The sequence below is a fragment of the Canis aureus genome, chromosome 25 (genome assembly GCF_053574225.1).
Source record: "Canis aureus isolate CA01 chromosome 25, VMU_Caureus_v.1.0, whole genome shotgun sequence".
Taxonomy (NCBI): Eukaryota; Metazoa; Chordata; class Mammalia; order Carnivora; family Canidae; genus Canis; species Canis aureus.
The window spans coordinates 42,541,599-42,560,641 of NC_135635.1; the positions used below are offsets into that span (position 1 = coordinate 42,541,599).

Consider the following 19,043-nt stretch of genomic DNA (forward strand, 5'->3'; position numbering starts at 1 on the left):
TTGAGGAGACAGGATGCAGGGCCACATGGGACTTGGGAAGTAAGTCAACCAGGTCAGGCGTGGGAGCCTTCCACCTGCAATTGCATCCTGGCTCTGGGCACTGGTCTGGTTGACGACCACCTCACTGGACTTCCTTTCTTCTCTTTGAGTGGGACATTATACAGAGAAGACTCCTGGAGATAGGATTCAGTTAGAGACAAAGCTGGGCTTCTGTACCAGAGCACAACAGGGCAGAGAAGTTTCTTTTTCTCTCTTGTAACAGTCCAGGGAAGGCACACTGTTCTGCTCCACACAGTCACACAGGGATCCGGGTTCCTGCCTTCTTGTTTCTCTACCATACCCAAGAGCAGATTGTGGTCTCCAGGGGTGGTTCCTGGACCAGCATCATCAGTATCCCCTGGAAACTTGCTGGAAATGCAAATTCTCAGGCACCATCCCAGACCTTCTGAATCAGAATCTCTGGCCAGAGGGCACAGCTGCTTATGGTTGTAAAAGCCCTCTATGTGATTCTAATGTGCCCTAAAGTTAGAGAACCATTGCTCTGGTGTGCTCTCCTTGTTGTGTGGTGGAAGCTGGGTGTCAGGCACATCTGTGGTCTGCTGTCAGGGGAAAGATCATGGAGATGTGCATGGGGCAAGCCTGGAAGTGGCATTTCTACTCACATCCCATTGTCAAGAACTACCACTCAGCCAGATCTAGCTGCTGAGAGTTTTGGGACATGTGGTTGCTAGGTAGGTGGCCATGTATCCACTTACAACTTCATTATAATGAGGGAAGGGAAACAACTTTTGATAGACCACTAACAGTCTTGGCTATCTTAGAAATCAGATTTAAATCAGTTTTAATCCACTTCCCATCCTCTAGAAGAAAGAAGAGGATACCTATCTGCAGGTCAAAGTTAAGGCTTATATGTTTAAAAATGTACACAGGGGGCTGCCTAGGAGGTTCAGTTGGTTAAGCATCTACCTTCAGCTCAGTTCATGATCCTGGAGTCCTGGGATTGAGCCCCATGTTGGGGCTCCTTGCTCAGCGAGGAATCTGCTGCTCTCCCTGCTTGTGCCTCACACTCTCGTTCTCTCTCTCTCTCTCTCTCTCTGTCAAATAAATAAATAAAGCCTTTTAAAAAAAATTTACATGGGGTGGGAGGTTGTCAGTCATACCAGCCCCCAAATGTCTGCCTACTAATGTATTTTGTCCTGCCCAGCCTCTGTTTGGAAACTTCTAATAAAAGTCAAGAGTCCACGCAGTTGGCTCCATCAGATGAAAGACATCCAGTCTCAGCACAGGGCGAGAGAGAGAAAGATCAGAAATGAGCAGCTGGGTGCTTACCAGGGCGGCTGTACACACCTGCATCGACAGTGCCCTGCACAACTCCAGGGGCAGCCTCTCATGGGGCCCCTGATGTGCACAGCTCCCCCTGGAGTTGAGTAATGTAGCTGCCCTGTCTTTGTTGCATTCCTATGAGCCACCCCTCTGCTGAACCCCAATACCTCAGGCTCTGGTGCCTTCCTCCTGCCCTTGCTCTTTACCATATAAATCCTGAGCATGCCCCGAATGGGCCACCTCCTAAACCTCCATTCTTGCTAAGGTAGGCTTCTCATGGAGGTATCTCCATGCTCTTAGTACCAAGCTTGGATAGAGAAATCAACTCTGGCTGGAGATTGAAAAAAATACTTTTTTTTCTTCCTCAGAGCCTGATGATAGCCCAGACCGGAGAGTCTTGACTTTGACACCAACAGTGCCAGCGATGGATCTCTGGGTCTGCCAGAGGAGCCTCAGCCCCCTCAGTTGTAAAGGTGACAGCACCTGAGACCACTAAATGAGAGACCTGGCCTAGTCACTACCTGCCACTGCAGGGGACTGAGGCTTCTGACTCCTGGCCAGGGAGTCTGGGAGGGCCACTAGGACCAGAGGTGGCTTCTCAAGGCTCTCAAACACCTCGTCTCCAAGACTAGAAATCTTACATTTCTGAAACACAGGCAGAATGGCTTGCCTCCTTCGGATCGGGCATTTGTTTATTTAATGAGCTCCTTTCAGGTCCGGTGCACACACACTCCCAGCTCTCATGGCTCCACTGCCTGGCTGCTGAGCCTTGTACAGGAGGAAGGAAGGAAGCCGCAGGTGACTGGTGCTGAGCTCCCACTGGGGTGGGCCTCCGGGGCTACCAACTCTCCCAGCCTCCACTGGACAGCCATCTCGAAGGGTGGGTGCAAAGGCAAGGAAAAGAAGGTGTGCGGTTCAGAAGGGGGTTACCTGCACACTCATCTTCTGAGCCTGTCAAAGCTGCCCCTCCTGCTGTGTGCTTCCTTGTGGGGTCTGATTCCATGAGGAAGTATCTGACCATTTACCGGGTGTTTCCCACCAGCAGGGGCTGTCCTGTCCCTGTTAGTGTGTCGTCATCTGGGTGATTTTCAAAAGGATTTTCTACTTTGGCATACCTTGGACAGAGGTCTGTGTTTCTCACCTGAGGCTGGAACTGAAAGATGAAGGGAAAGAGGGGATGGTGTGGAGCGGACACAGAAAGCTCTGGGGAGAAACAGCCAGTCCTTGGGCTGGCTTAACATCCACCAGATTCCTCCACATTCATGCAGGTTCAGGATACAGAAGGGATAGGGTGAGTTTTGCTTCTCTCTTTTCATCATCTTTGACTTAGATGTCCAGGGAAACTGTGTGAGAAATATTTATATGACTCTTAGAAAATTCAGGAGCTTTCCCATGGCCCATGAGTGCATGTGTTCATCTGTTCATTCCTCCATTCAACATCTAGTGATCACCCGGGTGCTGTGGTGGATGTTCAGGGTACAGAACTGAGCTCAGATTTTAGCAAATGATGTAGTTAAGAGAAATGCCATAGGCTCAGCAATTGGGGCTTGGTGGCCCTGTGTGTAAGAGCACGTAGCGGGTTGGGGAAATCTACAGCATATGGAGGGGATAGGGCAAAGAAATTCAGGGGCTTGGAATAATGGGTATTATTGACAAGCAATATGAGACAGTGGTGAAGAGCCAGGATTGAACATCTAAACTGGGACATTTTTTACATGAAAAAGGGCACTACCAATAAATATGTGTAGTCAGTAGGTGCAAATCAGGGTTGTACCGGAGACACTGGTATTGCGTGGGCAGACTGGAACATATGGTCCCTCCGAGAAGAGTCCACCTTGAAGCCAGACTGTCTGACTCCAAATGGCACCCCTGTTTACTAACAGTGTGGACCCTGGCAAGCTCTATAACCTCCATCTCCCTTTCCTTGTTTGTGAGGTGGGGATGATGCTCATGCCCACTCACAGGGTTACTGTGAGGAGTAAAAGAGATACTACTTACAAAGTGCTTAGAACTGGGGTGCCTGGATGGCCCAGTCAGTTAAGCACCTGCCTTCAGCTCAGGTCATGATCTCAGGGTCCTGGGATTGAGCCTCACAGTGTACTTCCTGCTTGGTGGAAAGCCTGCTTTTCCTTCTCCCTCTGCTGTTCCCCCTGCTTGTGTTCTCTCACTCTCTGTCAAATAAATAAATAAAATCTTTTTTTTAAAAAGTTCTTAGAACTTTTAATCAAAGTCAAATCTTTAATCAAAGATCAATTAATATTAGCCATTGTTAATAATAGGCATATGATCATATACACAGAGCCTTAGGTGATACAGAAGTGGTCAGTGAGTGAGATAGTCCTTCCAGTTTTACCAATGAGAGAAACTGAGGCTCACGGTCACCAGCAAGCCAGAAGCAGAAGTGGGGCTAGTAGGTGCAAACCTAGTCCTCTTGAGTCACAGGAGTGAGGACTGGGTCATAGTGAGAAAAGAGGGAATGGGTAGGGGTACATCATCACCTTCTGGGCTTAATGACCTCATTAGTCCTGCTTTGATGACGGAGACTTGCCCTATTGAGAGCCAAGATGAGGTGCTTCATGACCACTGTAACCCTTGCCTCCCCCTTTTATTTATTTCATAACGTTTATTATTTTAGTAACATGATTAACAAAACTGGAGGCTACACATTCTTTTCAATGCACATGGAACGTCCACTGAAAGGAACGGTTTTCTGGGCCATAAAGCAAGTCTCAACAAATTTCAAAGGACTGGAATTACACAGAGCATGTTCTGTAGCCACAGTAGAATCAAGCCAGAAGTAAAGAAGAAAAAGACTACTAAAATATTCCCAAAATGTTTTAAAGGCAAGAGACACACACATAATCTTGGAGCAAAAAAGAAGTTGCAGTGGGAATTAGAAAATGCTTCAAAATGAAATACTTTGAAGTGAAAACACCGCAAGTCAAAATGTGCAGAAAGCAACCAATGCAGAACTCAGAGGAAAACACATAGCCTTCAATGCATGTATGCACTTTGAAAAAGATCTAAAAGCTATACAATTAAGACTTCTGCACTTTACTATATATTTGTTAAGTTTTAATTTTAAAAGTTTAGAAAAAGAGGAAATCATCTGATGTAACAAATTTGCACTAAAATACAAGTGAGTAATGTTTAATCATATCTACATTCTAAGGAAGACTTATCTAACTAAAGTGATTTTTTTGTCACACTTTCAGACTGGAAAATTTCAGGTGGTCAATGTAGGAGAGTTTAAGAACCTTTTGAATGGAACTTAGGCCAACCTATCCAGCAGGAAATTATATACAAGTTGAATTTTACGGCCACATTAGGAGAAACTGAGCTTAGAAAGTAAGATGTTGATGAATGATAAAAAAGAAAGAGAGAGGGGGAGAGAGCAAGAGAAGACTAGGAAAAATAATGTCCCAATATATTTTCATAAGTTAACACTGGGAAGTGGAAACCCAAGGAGCTTGTTCCTGGTGTCAATGGGCAATTTCTAGGGTCCAATGTATAATCCCAAATTGATTCCTCTATACTTCTATAGAAAACATAATTCTCTATAATTCTTATCCTGTCTCCTTCCACCACTGGTTACTTGATTTTGAGGCTCACCTTATTATTAACCATAGTTAAATCTTACTAATATTTGTGTCACTCTTCTTTTATTTTTAAAAAAGATTTTATTTATTTACTTGAGAGAGTGTGAACATGATCGGGGTGGGGGGTACAGAGGATAGAGAGAAGCAGACTCCTCACTAAGCAAGGATCCCAATATTGGGGCTTGATCCCAGGACCCTGAGATCATGACCTGAGCCAAAGGCAGACACTTAAATGACTAAGCCACCCAGGCGCCCTTGTATTCCTCTACCTTTAAAATGACCCTCCTGTCTGAACCAACCTGCTATGTTCAGGTAAGGTCCTGATTTTCTGGGTGGATTCTTCATGTCACCAGGGAACAGGTGTCCTGTCACGATCATCTAGGTAGAGTCTACTAGCAGGTGGGTGGGCTTAGGGGCAGGGGCCGTGAGACACTATCTCCAGCTCTCAGACACATGGCCTCCGGCTAATGTATTCTCTAGGGGTTACCCACACATTTTCCTCCATTGGAGAAGCTCTTAGAGAGTTGGTTGTAATGATCCCTTTGCTTTTGTGTAGCACTGAGACTAAGAAATTACAGTGCATACAGTTCTTGTGAACTCTCCATCCTGCCAGATCTTCACACCACCCTGCAAGGGAGACAAAGCTGGCCCAGCATCAGGTCCATTTCACAGAAGAGGAAGCTGATGCCCAGGGTCACACTGCTGGCATTCACACCCAGTCTTCTAACCTGCTGACTAGTTATCATTGTGTGTTCATTGATGCTTGTCAGAAGAACTAGGGAGGTCCTCATTTCATGGGTTAGGCTGCAATTTACAAAAAGACCCAGGAAAAACATACGAAAGGTGATACCTATCTCCAGGCAGAAGGTCCAAACCTCAGTTTATGTATAAATATGGAGAACAAGAAAAAAGCCAAACCACCTGTTTCAGATTATGAATGGAGCCCTGACTGATCCACATAATGCATGTTGGCACTTGCAAATGAAGTAAAAAAAAATAACCCATGTACTTAGGAGAACATCTCTCTCTGAGTATAAAGACTAAGACTTTTTAGTGCTAGGATTTTAATTCAGGTTCCGCCTACAGCACCATCCACATGACACTATAGTTAGCAATCGAACCTTAAGTTTGGTCCAGAAGAGTTGCCCACATTCCTTTACCTGTACACCAGAAGTGTGGTCATATAAAAGTAACTGGTGGTGGCCCAGAGGCCCAGGCCACCCCATGGCCCACTGTTGCCCTAGCAGCTGCCAAGTCCTCAGCCTTGAAGTCAAGGAAATGGAGGACCAGGAGAGTGGTGTCCCCCCCGCCGGGTTCCCCCAAGCAGTTTGGTATCTTGGTGGAGACAGCCACCATGGTACTCCTGACCCAGGCATGCTGGCCCCGCCTGGGGTCTCTGCCTGGGGAAGACTTCCTTGTTCTTAGCTTCAACCAGAGGCCACCAAACTGAAAGAAGGTACAAGAAGCCAAAACTAGAACTGTCCAGACCAAAGTAAAACATCTGCATCCGCGATGCTCATGTCTCTCCACTTTCTAGTTCCATGTCTTGGTTTCCTCTTCTGTAAAAGGGGTAGTATCACTATCATGGGATCCTATTAGTAATAAATTACTTACTGCACATACAGCACTTAGCTCAGTGCCTACCTAGTACGACGTAGTTAGCACTTAGCAAGAGTTTAATTATTATTATTATATCAGTCAATCAAAATCTTGTTGGTGGCCATGGAACTAGGAGACCAGATCTCTCCCCTACTACCCATCTGCAGCATGACTTTGGCCCTGTGTCATCCACCCCACCCCCCCACCCCTCTACCTCTACCCCAGGCTTGGCTCGCTCAGTTCTCAAATGGCTCCCTCAGGGCCCCTTTGGGCATCTTTCAGCTAACCCATTCAGAGGGTCGGAGAAAACCCCGCTTTCCTGATGGCTTTGGAAGGACTGTCCACCCACCAGGAACGGGTCCAGCAGGTGGAAATTAAATGAGAGAAAGACAAAGACAAAGAAGGACAAAGCTGTCTGTATGCGGGAAAGAACCACGCTACGCAGGACTGCAACCAGGCTTCATTAGGAACCTAAATTAAGTTATAAATTCAACCACTCAGATTGTGTTTTTCCTTTCCAACTGTTTTTGCCATCCTGCAGGCATGGCTGCTTCCTGGCCGCAAACCCAGAGGTAGAAACTGGCACTTACTGAGCGGAAAGGCTGGGGATGGGATAGGGTCTGGTTTCTCCCTAGCATATGCACACTGGTTTTGTTTTTATTGTAGAATCACTTCGCTCCCCCGGAGTCCCCTCTGCCACCTCAGATACAGGGTGCTCACCTCTTAGGAGGTCAAGAGTCAGGACCCCCCACCCTGAGCTGCTGTGAATGGGAGCAGACCCAGGAGAGGTCTGTGCGAGAACAGAAGTAGAGAGTGGAGGGAAAGGGGAGGAGTCACAACTGAAGTGTGGCAACAAGACTGGGCCCAGCTCCTAGTCTGATCTGTTAGCCTTTCTCCGCTGTGCCAGCCCGGCCTCTCGGCCTCTGCTCACATCACACCGTCTCCGCTGCCTGAGCAGCCTTCCCTCCTGTTCTGGACCTCAAGGACCAGATCAAACGTCCCCATGTGGCAGAATCACTGCCACTTCCTCTGTGCCACCATCAGGGGGTAGGGGTCATCTGCATGCCTGTCCCCGCCCCCACCATTGCCCTGAGCTCTGTGGGACTAGCGCCAGTGGTGCTGAGCATGGCTCCTGGCACCTCCTGGGGACTCCATGCACATCTGTTGAATGAGTGAAGGATGGGGCTGGCCCAGGGGCCAAGTGTGCCGATGTACTCACCTGTGACTTTGACAGTCTGCCTCCCTTGCCACCCATCACCATTAAGGGACTCGGCTCTGGCTGCCAGCAGCCCCCAGGGAGGGTCCACTCTGCTCCCAGCTGCTCGCCCTGGTCTGGCCCTGTGCAGCACGAGTTCCCACACATCTGCCAGCCAGCTGGGCTCTTTCCACATACCCTTTATCTTTTCTGCATTTGAGACTCGTTTCCTCGGGGCGGGTGGGGGTGGCAGTAGAAGATATCATGATCCCCAGTTCTCACAGCTCATGACTTCACACATCTGGCCTGATGAAAGTCCCTCAAATCTATCCCTTCACCATCAAGGCGTGTGCAATTGCTTTACTGAGAATCCTGTCCTCTGGTATGGGTCCTGACTGTGCCATTAGCAGCCCCAGGCCTCTGGCTGCCCTTGACCACCGGCTTTGTTGTGTGCTCAGAGCCTTGGCCTGGAGGGACAGGCACCCTGAAGTCCCATTACCAGGCTGGGTGGGAAATCTGACATTCAGCAGGAGCTGCGTCCCAAATGTGAATTCTGTGTGAGAGGTCTCTCTCTTTCTCTCTCTCTCTCTCTCACACACACACACATCCCCCCCCTCCCCACTCAGTTCTGTCTATTCAGATGCAAAGGATTATCACAGTGCAGGGTTATGGACCTGCAGACATAGAAGGGGCTTTAAAGAACTGTTTCAAAGTGGTCCTCAGACCAGCAGCAGCAACAGCGTCTGGGAGTGGGTGACGCGCCATCTGGTTTGCCTGGGGTGACCCAGGTTTTAGCACTGAAAGTCCAATATTCTGGGAAACCCCTCAGTAGGTGCTGGGCAAATTAGGTCATTAGCCACCCCAGATAACTCTGACCCTTCTCAGGAAGGCCACTGTCCTGCCCTCTAGATGGGAAAATAGATTCCTAGAGAAGGGAAGTAAGGTGCCTACGTGCAGGCAGCAAGAAAGAGCCCAAGCCCAAGCATCCCACCTCCGTGTGTAGCTCAGCCACCCCGTCGCAGGCCGCACATGCAGCAGACGCAACAAAGTCGAAATCGGGCAGCTTGTTAGATTTTAAAAACACTGAAAAAGACCCAGACCAGTTGCTGTTGCAGGTGGGCACCGCGGTCAGGTGGGGAAGGTGAGGAGGGACCCCACTGACCCTGGGGCATATGGCTGGGCAGCACTTGCGGAACTGGGACTCCAAATGTGGGCCACCTGGGAGCCAAGGCCCAGAGGGAGGGGCAGCAGGTCTCCTAAGAGGCCAGAGAAGAGATCAGTCTGCTTGAAGCGAGGCCCTAGGAGGCACCGTCACCTCTTCTATGTTCTCAAACTAGTGCAGGACTCCACGGCAGATGCTGACCACCACCTCTGGCGGGGGGTGGCGGGAGTGGAGGGGAGCAGGTGTCTCTGCCTTGCCTGCCCCGACTGTCTGCCTCTTGCCTCTTAAGGACATTGCCTCTCATTGGTTCAGGAAGTGCAACTCCCCTGGACAGAAATAAAACCCACTTAGAAAGTCTGCTCCCTGCAAATCCTCAGACACTCCTCAGAGCTCTCAGAGGCTCAGAAGCCCTGGTTCCTCCACACCTGTTGGGTCAGGGAGCATATGCTTCCTTTTCTCCTCTCCAGGGGCCACTGTGGCCATTCCCACCCCCAGAACACCCGCCCCCCACCCCTACCCCTATCCCTCTTCCCATGTATTAACTCTCTAACCACACGGGAGGCCAAGGAAAACAAGGTCCTATAGAGGGTGTCCTCAGGACAACTGTCGGCCTGCCTGGGGTCCCATCCAGAACCACCTGGCAAGTGGGCTAGGCATGCCCCCTCCTAGGATGGTGGTTGCTTCCCCTTCCCTGTCCACCTGTCCCGGCTCACTAGGCAGTCAAGTTAAGGGCATGTGGTGTCCTGAAGGTGATGCAGAATGGCAGGAAGGGGTTCAGTGAAGTCATCTTTGATGGGACTTGCATTTCAGAGAGTCCCCTGTCAGGGGTGGATGGGCTGTGGCTGCTGGGTGCCCAGAGACCAGGTAAGAAGTTAGCATTGCAGTCCAAGAATGAGATGGCAAGGTCTGAACCAGACCTGTGGCAGCAGAGACGGTGAGCAGGAGACAGACACCCACAGGCAGGCAGTGAGTACCATTAAGAGACAGCGGGGGAATGACCCCAGGGAGGGGGAAGAAGGAGCCACAGGGGAGGTTGACATGCAAAGGAAAGGCTAGGAGGACGGGGGAGTGCAGGTCCCAGAAGCCAGGGAGCAGGGGCTGGGCCACAGTGCCACATGCTGAGAGAGAGCCCAGTGATGTGAGGTGGTGAGGATTCAGCTGTGCCAGAGTGGCATCAGTGCAGGATGGCAGTGGGTTAGGGATTCGGGAGAGGGGACTCGGGCAGATATTTCCAAGTGAAGCCTAGGGAAGCAGCCAGAAGAAGGTCTAGGGTAAAGGAGCATTTTTGCATTGAAAAAAAGGGAAACTTGTGCATACTGATTTCCCTGAGAAAGATTGCCCAGCTCCCAAATCATCTGAGATCCAAGCTTTTTTAAACTATGACTGCTCTTTTCAACTCGTAGCTCAAAGTGGCTGCTTGAGCTGCAGTCCTTTAATCAACCTTCCAGGCAGCAGGAAGAAGGAAAGGGTGAGGAGAGACATGCTCCCTCCTCAGTCTAAGGATATTTCTGATTATCAGATATAAAGAATAACATTTATTGATGACAAAAGGATCGATCTACCAGGATGATACCACAACTCCAACTCTGTATAAATAATTGCAAAATGTCTCAAGTAAAAATGAACAGAACTGAAGGAGAGACAAATTCATGGTCACTGTGGGAGTCTTTCAACAGAGAGAGGGACAAGCAGATACAAAATCAGTAAGGAAATAGATGTGAAAAGTGCTGTTAACAAATTTGGCCTCACGAGCACACAGAGTTCCGTACCCTACAACGGCAGTTTTCATGTCATTTATTCAAATGCACGTGAAACATATGCCCCCAAAATGAGACCTCTAAGAAACTGCGTACAGCACTTCTGCCTACATGCCAGGAGTTAACCCTGCTGCACCCCACAGGAAGGGGTGCCGGGCAGTGTCTGCTCCAGGTGGCCAGTACCCACTAGCACTGAGGGATTCTGGTCCTGAGGCCAAAGGAGAGAACACGTATCAAGGAAACCAGCCATCTGTGTCCCTTCCTCAATGCCTCCCCCGATAGCTCTGGTTCTGAGAGCCACGCCCAACTGGTAAGACCTTGGGCAGGTCAGACGCTCTGCACTCTCTCCTGCCTCTGCCTCTTACTTGCTATGTGACTCTGGACGGCTTATGTAACTAGCTAAGCCTCTGTTACCTGATTTTTCAAAATGGGAGTAACTTGTACTTCCTAGGTCTGTTGGGAAGATGGGATAAGATGACATGTATAAAGCACTTAATTCTGTTCCTAGCACATAATAAGTGGACAATAAATGTGAGCTGCACAGACAGGTCAGGTAACTTACCCGAGGTCACACAGCCGAGAAATGACAAGGCTAGCTTTTAGATCCAAGCATCTGGCTCCAAGCTGGTACTGCCAACTTCTCCAGGGCCTCTGCCACCCCCAGAACGGGGCCCTACCCATAGCAGGGGTGCAGTGGGGGATAGGAAACTGCTACCAGCAATTAGTCATGTCACTTTAGAGAGTGTTAGTGGGGACATTCCGTCTCCGCAGAAGGTCGACTTAATGAACCCAAAATTTCCCATGACCCTGACATTCTGTGGTTCTGTCTCTACCACTAATGGGTGAAATTTTACCTTTAAAAATGTGTTTCTTTTTGTTAAATCCTGTCTTCTGCCTCAACTCCTTTTTCAGAAATACGATTTTCCTTTAGAGGGTCCTGACTCCTCAGTTTACAGGTCTAGAAGAGTCTGTGGCATGGTTCTGTGGGCCCTGTTTGGGAGGAGAGCTACAGACAGGAGAGGCCAGGCCCCAAACAAACTGTCCAGTTGCTAATGGCCCACGCTGGTGCAGAGGAGCTCTTGTCAGGGCCACCTGTGGAATGACCGCATAATAGCTCCGGTTCCAGTCGCCCAGCTGACCCCATCTGTCACCATGTTTTGCACATTTTTTTATAGGCTTCCTTTTTTCTCCTTCTGTATTTTTTTTTCCACCACACTGCCTCTCAGACAAAATTGGAGAAAAATGGGTTTTGTCCTTTTTTAACCAGAAGACTAAAACTCTTAAATTACCTTCTTCAAGTTCTGCAAATAGAAATCCCAAATAAGCCACCTTTTCCTTTCTCTCTTCCTCTCCCTGTCTTAGGAGCCCAGGAGCTTGAAATAAAAGGCAGAATGGTGGTTTAGGAGGAATGATCTGGGCTTGGCCCAGCACTGACCCAGGAAAAGGAGTGGGGTGGTGGCAAGGAGGGGTGGCTGGAGGGGGGCAGTGAGGGAGAAAGAGATGTAAGGGAGCAAAGCCAGTGCCCCATTGCTTATGTTTCTAGATTAAAAGAGGTTCCAAAAAAAATTTTTTTTTAAATAATAATAAAAGAGGTTCCCTCGAGACAGCCAGTTACTCAGGGAGCAGCCACTCTGAGTGTTAGAGCACAGGTGGGTGCCCAGGAGAAGAAGAAAGTACAAGGGTCGTTGTTCAGAGTCACTGAGAAGCACTTAGGACTACCAGGTGCAGTGAACCTCCTCTACCTGTGTCACCCCACCTATGTCGCAGTTCCCAGGGACTCCATCAGTGGGCATCAGGACAAGGAGAGGGAGCATGTCTCCAGGGCAAACACTAGGAATTTTAGGGCTGGAGTCCTGGGTCCTAATCCCTGCTATGCATGCTAATAGTAATGGCTAACATTTATTGAGCACTTAATGTGTGCCAAGGATTATGCTAAGCACCTCACATAGATTTAATCTTCTAAACAAGCCTTCAATGTAGGCATCATTATCATCTCTGCTACAGATGATGACACTGAGGAACGGGAGGTTGCATGACTTGCCCAGAGTCTCGCGTATCTTGTGGCAGACCTGGGTTGAACCCAGGGAGTCAGACTGCAGAGCTCTTGTACTTCCTTCTGCCAAATGACTAGGTCTGCTGCTCTACTTCCTCGTTTGGAAAGTCGAGGTACAGGGGACCAGTGGGGTGGAGTGGGTGAAGTTGAGGTCCTTTCCAGTGTGGACTGTCTGATCTGGAGCTCATGCCTCACCTGGGCACACAGAGGTCCTGAGTGCCAGAGTCCAGGGCCAAGCAGGCATGCCAGGTGTGCATGAGGAGACGCGTGTGTGTGTGTGTGTGTGTGTGTGTGTGTGTAAAACAGGTACATCTAGTCCTGTGACCCTGGTGACACAGCAGAGGGGAGTATGAATGCAACAAGACCAGTGCAAAGTCTGTAGGAAGACTTGTAGGTTAGAGTCATGGCAAAGGGGCAAAACCAAGATCCAGAGAGCCTAGAAAATTCTGCCCAGTTCACGTCTATTGTGCATCCGTCAGCCTTTATATTTCCCTGATCTTTGCTCCCAGGTTTTATACCCACAGCCTCCGACCCACCTAGCCAAAGAGGTTAGGAAGGGGCTCTGGCTCTGGGAAGGGCAAGGTGGTTCTCCGCAATGCCCCCTGCCAGCGCATGTGTCTTCTTTGCAGGCCCAGCAACCATGGCCCGTTACAAGGTGGAGCAGGACGACTGGCTAATCGTCTACCTGAAGTATTTACTCTTCGTCTTTAACTTCTTCTTCTGGGTAAGTGAATTGTGCACACACATCCCCTGGCCCAGCACGGAGTGAGTCAGATCACCTTTGCTTTTTGTGAGTCACCACTCAGGTTGATTTCTTCCAAATCAAAGACCACCCATGGGCAAATTCTGCCTACTTTAAAGCAAATATGTACATTTGCTACTGAGGGGGAAGAAAAGAATCTGGTCTGCAGGTTGGCGTAGAGTCCGGACCACATGGCATCTGAATAGAGGATGCATAAACATCACAATGAGCTTTGTGTTCAGCCTGCTGTACAACGGGTCCAGCTCTTTCTTCCCTGCTAACTTGTTGTACCAGTGCCTTGTGGGAAATGTGCCTGCCTGAAATAATTGCTCGTTTTCCATGGAAGGCCATTTGCCTCTCATGGTTAACATTCTCCAAGCCCAGGGAAGAGAAACCAAAGTCCTGGGGCACAAGGCTGGGGCCATGGGAATGACCGCCATGGTGACTCCTCTCAGGAAGCTTATTCGCTGAGGTCTTCCAGGAGGAGTGGAGTCTGTCTACTTGAGGCAATTATCAGAGTAATTGAGAGCAGAATATCATCGGTTCCCCCAAAATAACCAGACCCTGGAATGCGTGTGTGTATTTTGTTTTACAGTCTCCCTTAACTTGGAGAGGCAGAAGGGTCCTGGGAGAGCAGGCTTTGCTAGGGTCTGCTGTTTACTAATGGGATGACCTGGAGGCAAGCCACTTAACATTGGTTGAGTCTTTCCCAGCTACAAAATGAGAATCATTTCTACCTGCTTGGGATTTATTAAAAATAAGACAACAGGCCCCAAACGGAGTCACTCATGCTAAGCTTAATGTCACCAAACCGATACTTACAGTCTTGGCTCTCCTAGAAATGACATCTTAAACCATCAATCAGGAATCGCCTGATGAGCACTAGTTAGGTAACCCATCTGCCTTCCCGTAAAGGGAAGTAACCTTGCAATAACCAACCTGCTTCTTTGTCAAATATAACAGCCTTATTCCCACACCCATCTGGCTATAAAAGTCTTTCATTTGGTACAAACTCATTGGAGCTCCTTTCTATCTGCTAGATTGACTGCTGCTCAATTGGAATCAATTTCTGCTCAAAGAAGCTCTTAAAATGTTTAATATACCTCAATTTATCTTTTAACAATTCGATTAGCAGGTGCCCTAGAATGGTACATGTTAAGTGCTTTGCTCGGTCTCTGCATGTAGAAGGCATTCCGTAAATGCAACATTTCAGATATGTTAGCAATAGAAGGCCTGAAAAAACACCAAATCAGCCTGCTGAGAGAGCAGATCTGAGGTTCCTGCTTCCCCAGGGAAGCAATGCCCTCCCTTGACAGAGTCTTAGAAACATGTCAGAGAAGCAAAGGCACAGATAGGTTATATCTATGTGTTCTGGGCCTTTCGCTAAGACTAATGAAATTGCTTGAGATGGGGCAATGTGTTAAAACCCCGAAGGATCGTGACATGGTAGTTAAGGATTGGTGGGCACAGCATGGCCAGAGTTTGGGAGAGCCTTGGAGAGTAGACGCTCATTTGATGCTATCTGTTAAAAAGTGGAATCATTTGATGCTTGTTTAAATGCCTTTTGCAAAGTCCCTAAAACAAACAATGAACTTATTTTATTTGCAACTTTTATCTTCCTGAGCAAGAGTTTCCCGGAATAGTAAAGCTGGGTTGATGAAACCAGCGGACTAAACAAAGCCACGCTGATGCGATCAGTAAGCTGTGTGGGTGCAGGTAGTTTTGATTCTTAGAGATAAATCCAATAGAGTGCTTAAGATTCTCGCTGAGTGAGGATTTTTTTTTTTAGGAATAAGTATGCTTTTCCGTATCATAAAAGCCTATGTCTCCACCATTGATGATCCCTGAAATACCGCAAAGTATAAATAAAACAAAAATTGCCTGTATCTCAGTAAATTAGCTTCATAGAGCTGCCATAATGGAGTATCATAAACTGGGTGGTTTTAAACCATAGGAATTTAGCCTCTCACAGCTCAGGAGGCCATAAGTCCAAAATCAAGGTATCGTTGGGGCCATGCTCCCTCTGAGACTCTGGGTAGAATCTTTCCTGGACTCTTCCTAAATTCTGGTGGTGGCCGGCAATTCTTGGCATTCTTGGGCATTCTTGGAATTCTTGATTCCAATCTCTGTGTCTGCCAGCCTGTGCTGTTCTTCCTGCGTGTCTCTGTCTTTATGTGGCATTGTCCTTTCCTTAGAAAGACCCTACTCATATTGGATCAGGGCCTACCCTGATGACCCCATTGTAACTTGATTCCATCTGCAAAGACTCTATTGCCAAATAAGGTCCCATTCACAGGTCCCAGGGTTAGGACTTCAACAAACCTTTCTGGGGACACAATTCAAGCTATAATGTTCACTACTTAGGGATGATCCCCGCTGAAATCCCCTCTAGATTTGGCCCTAATCAGGACAAGAGATGGTGGTGACCTGCCCCATGGGAGTGACACCAGGAATGGAAATATTTGGAGACAAGCAAGGGACTTGGGAGGTAAAACTAGGTCATGAGCTGGTTGAGAGGAAAGATTGGGTGGATGGTGAAGCCCCTCACTGCAGTGGTAGACCAGAAGGACGAGCAGTTTGGCGTCAGAAGGAGAATTTGGATGGTGGCATAGTGAGTTTGAGTTGCCAGAAGACATATGAGCAGGGATGCTCCGTGGGAAGTTGGCTCATGGGAAGTCTGGATCGTTCCCACCCAGATGGTGGCTGCAGGCACAGAAGTAGGTAAGGACCCCCAAAGACAGCATGGAGACTGGCCCCATTTGCCCTAACCAAGGGAGCTCCTAGGTTGTGAGACCTTCAGTGCTGCCACCAGGAAAGCCCCAGGCAAGCCGACAGGAGGGGTCCCCCAGGGAGGCTGGAGGAGGGGAGGTCAGAGCAGGTGAGGAGGGGGAGGCAAAGCAGGAGGAACAGTGTCCCAGAAGCAGGAGACTGGGAGGCAGGGCTGGCGTGTTAAAGGGACAGGACCTATCAAGTATTTTAAGGCCTGGAAAGTGGCCATTAGGTGTGACCACACAGTTTATTGGTGGCTGTATTGAGAGAACTCCCAGGAGAGTAGTGGGGGCAGGGGCCGAGGAAGTAGGTACTCCATGTAGACAATACCTGCTGGGCCCCAGGAAAAGAGAGAGGACAGTAGCTGGCAGGGCCAGATGGCTGTTGTTGTGAGGCACTCGGCCCAGAATATCTTTGGAAGTGCCCTGACCTTGCATGCACTGCCTGTGACCACCCCTAGGGGCTCTTCCAGCCAGAGCAGGCCAGAGTCTGTCCACTCAGTGCTTGCATTCCCTTGGGAGTGGTAGGGAGAGGGACATGAGGGTGGCAGCCTAGGCAGATGGGCAGCAAGCATGTTACCAGAGCAGCTCCCAGGGAGGGTCAGCTTCCCGCATAGAGATCTCTTTGCTCTGGGTTAAAAATACCCCTGCCTGGTGGCCTGGATGGACATGGACCAGTTTCCCAGGGACCCATTCAGCCAGGCCTCGTCCACCTTATAACAGATGGTCAGTTTGGGGATGTTCAGGCCTCGGTCTCCAGTCCAAGGACATCCTGGCATTGTCCCCTGGATGCGCTGCTGTCTCCTCAGAAGTAGATATGGGACAGACTGCTGGCCCATCTCCTCCCACGCAGAGCACAATGTCATACATTTTGTAGCACGCCAAGGCCCTGGGAATTTACCAGCATTCCCTACGAAGGGGGCTGTGTCGTTGAGGACCCCTTCCCACAAAAGAATGATCCCCCCACGTACACCCCAGAGTCCGGCTGCCGGCCCTCCATCTGAGCCCCTCTTACAGGACACACAACAATGCGAGTGTCTACACTGGTCAGTGCTCCCACTCCTTCTGCCTTCTCCTTTGACTCTAATACAGAGCATCAGGGAGGATCTTCCAGCTACTTCTCCCTGACACCCCTTGCTACCACCACTACCCTGTGCAGACACAGAGCGAGCCCAGACGGCAGGGGCAGAGTGCCCTTCTACTATGATTGGGGTGAACACTCAAACTCCCTTTCTCCCCCAAAACAGTGTTCCTTCCCTGTACATCCTCTTGCCATATTCTGTCCAAATCGAGCACAGAGAAGATTTTTAAAAAGCCCTTCCTCGGGGCAGATATGATGCCTAGCATTTGTAAGGCACCACTGGAGAAAGACTTTCTTCGGATTATGTCACACGATCCTCAAATCAACCCCCGTGGTCTGTATGGCCATTATCCTTAGGCAGGGAACAGGCTCACCCAGTTTAGGATCTTGCCCAAAGGATCTTACAGTGGTGGTAAAGAAAGCTAGCATTGACACCCAGGCATCCTGGTCAATAATAACAATGGTATTATAATAACAATAAAACTCCATCCCCAATGTTTAGGAAGCACTGTGCTAGGCACCTGGAATGCATCAGTGGACGGAGTCCCTATGATGCATGGCACTTACTGTTGCAGGCTTCCTCTGTGCAAGGCCTTCACCTCCCCATTCTGTTTCACCTTCCCAGCACCCCCGCAACCCTGGGCAGCGCTGTCAGAGCCCCACTGTGCAGTGCCAGGAGCGGCATGCCCAGAAAGCCAGAGCTGGAGCCCAGCCCTCTTCCACCCTAAGCCTACCTCGCCACCAACTCCAAGTCCTGCACTCTCCCTCACTGTCTTTGGGGTCTATGTGGGTTAGTGAGACAGCAGAGCATGCTGGGAAGACTTGGGCTCAAGTGTGGGTTCAAATCGAGATCTTAATTATTTGCCATGGGACATTAGTTGCTAGGGACTGAACTGTGACCCTAACGTTCAGAATTCATACGTTGAAGTCCTAAGCCCCAGCGTGACTATATTTGGAGATGGGGCTTTGAGCAGGTAATTCAGGTTAAATGAAGGCAGAAGGGTGGGGTCCTAATCCAATAAGACTAGTGGCCTTACCAGTGGAGGAAGAGAGAGATCTCTATCAGTGTGCACAGAGGACGGGTTGTATGAGCAAAGCACACGGTAGGGAGGCAGCTGTCAGGGAAGGGGGTCCTGTCCAACACTGAATGGGTCAGCACTTTATCGTGGGACTTACAGCCCCAGAAATGTGAGATGGGAATACATTTCTATTGCTGAAGCCTCCCAGCTGTGGTATTTTATCATGGTAACTTGAGCAGGCCAACACAGGCAAGCCACTTACTCTCTCTGAACTTCACTTTTTTCTTATCTTCCATGGGAGTGTCAAAAACCTGTAAGAATTAGGGGCACCTGGGTGGCTCAGTCAGTTAGGCATCTGACTCTTGGTTCCAGCTTAGGTCATGAACTTGGGGCCATGTCAGGTTCCTCGGGAGTCTGCTGGAGATTCCCTCCCTCTGCCTCTCCCTCACTCGCATGGGCTCGCTCTCTTTCTCCCTCTCTCAAATAAATAAATCTTTTTTAAAAACCCTGTAAAGGGATCCCTGGGTGGTGCAGCGGTTTGGCGCCTGCCTTTGGCCCAGGGCGCGATCCTGGAGACCCGGGATCAAATCCCACGTCGGGCTCCCAGTGCATTGAGCCTGCTTCTCCCTCTGCCTGTGTCTCTGCGTCTCTCTCTCTCTCTCTCTCTGTGATAATCATAAATAAATAAAAAAAATTTAAAAAAAAGAAAAAAGAAAAAAAAAACCCTGTAAGAATTAAAGATAAA

General features: G+C 49.1%; 1 protein-coding gene across 11 annotated transcripts in view; it reads left to right on the forward strand.

Moving 5' to 3' along the window:
• Positions 1–19,043, forward strand: part of TSPAN11 (tetraspanin 11) — a 74,946-nt gene that overhangs the window by 18,908 nt on the left and 36,995 nt on the right. For all 11 annotated transcript variants that reach the window (XR_013364434.1, XR_013364436.1, XR_013364435.1 and 8 more), the window contains exon 2: positions 13,318–13,412. Coding sequence is in view for 8 of the 11 variants with exons in the window: in XM_077871436.1 (XP_077727562.1) it covers positions 13,329–13,412 (84 nt within the window). In the remaining 3 variants the exon portion in view is untranslated. The remainder of the gene's footprint in view (positions 1–13,317; positions 13,413–19,043) is intronic.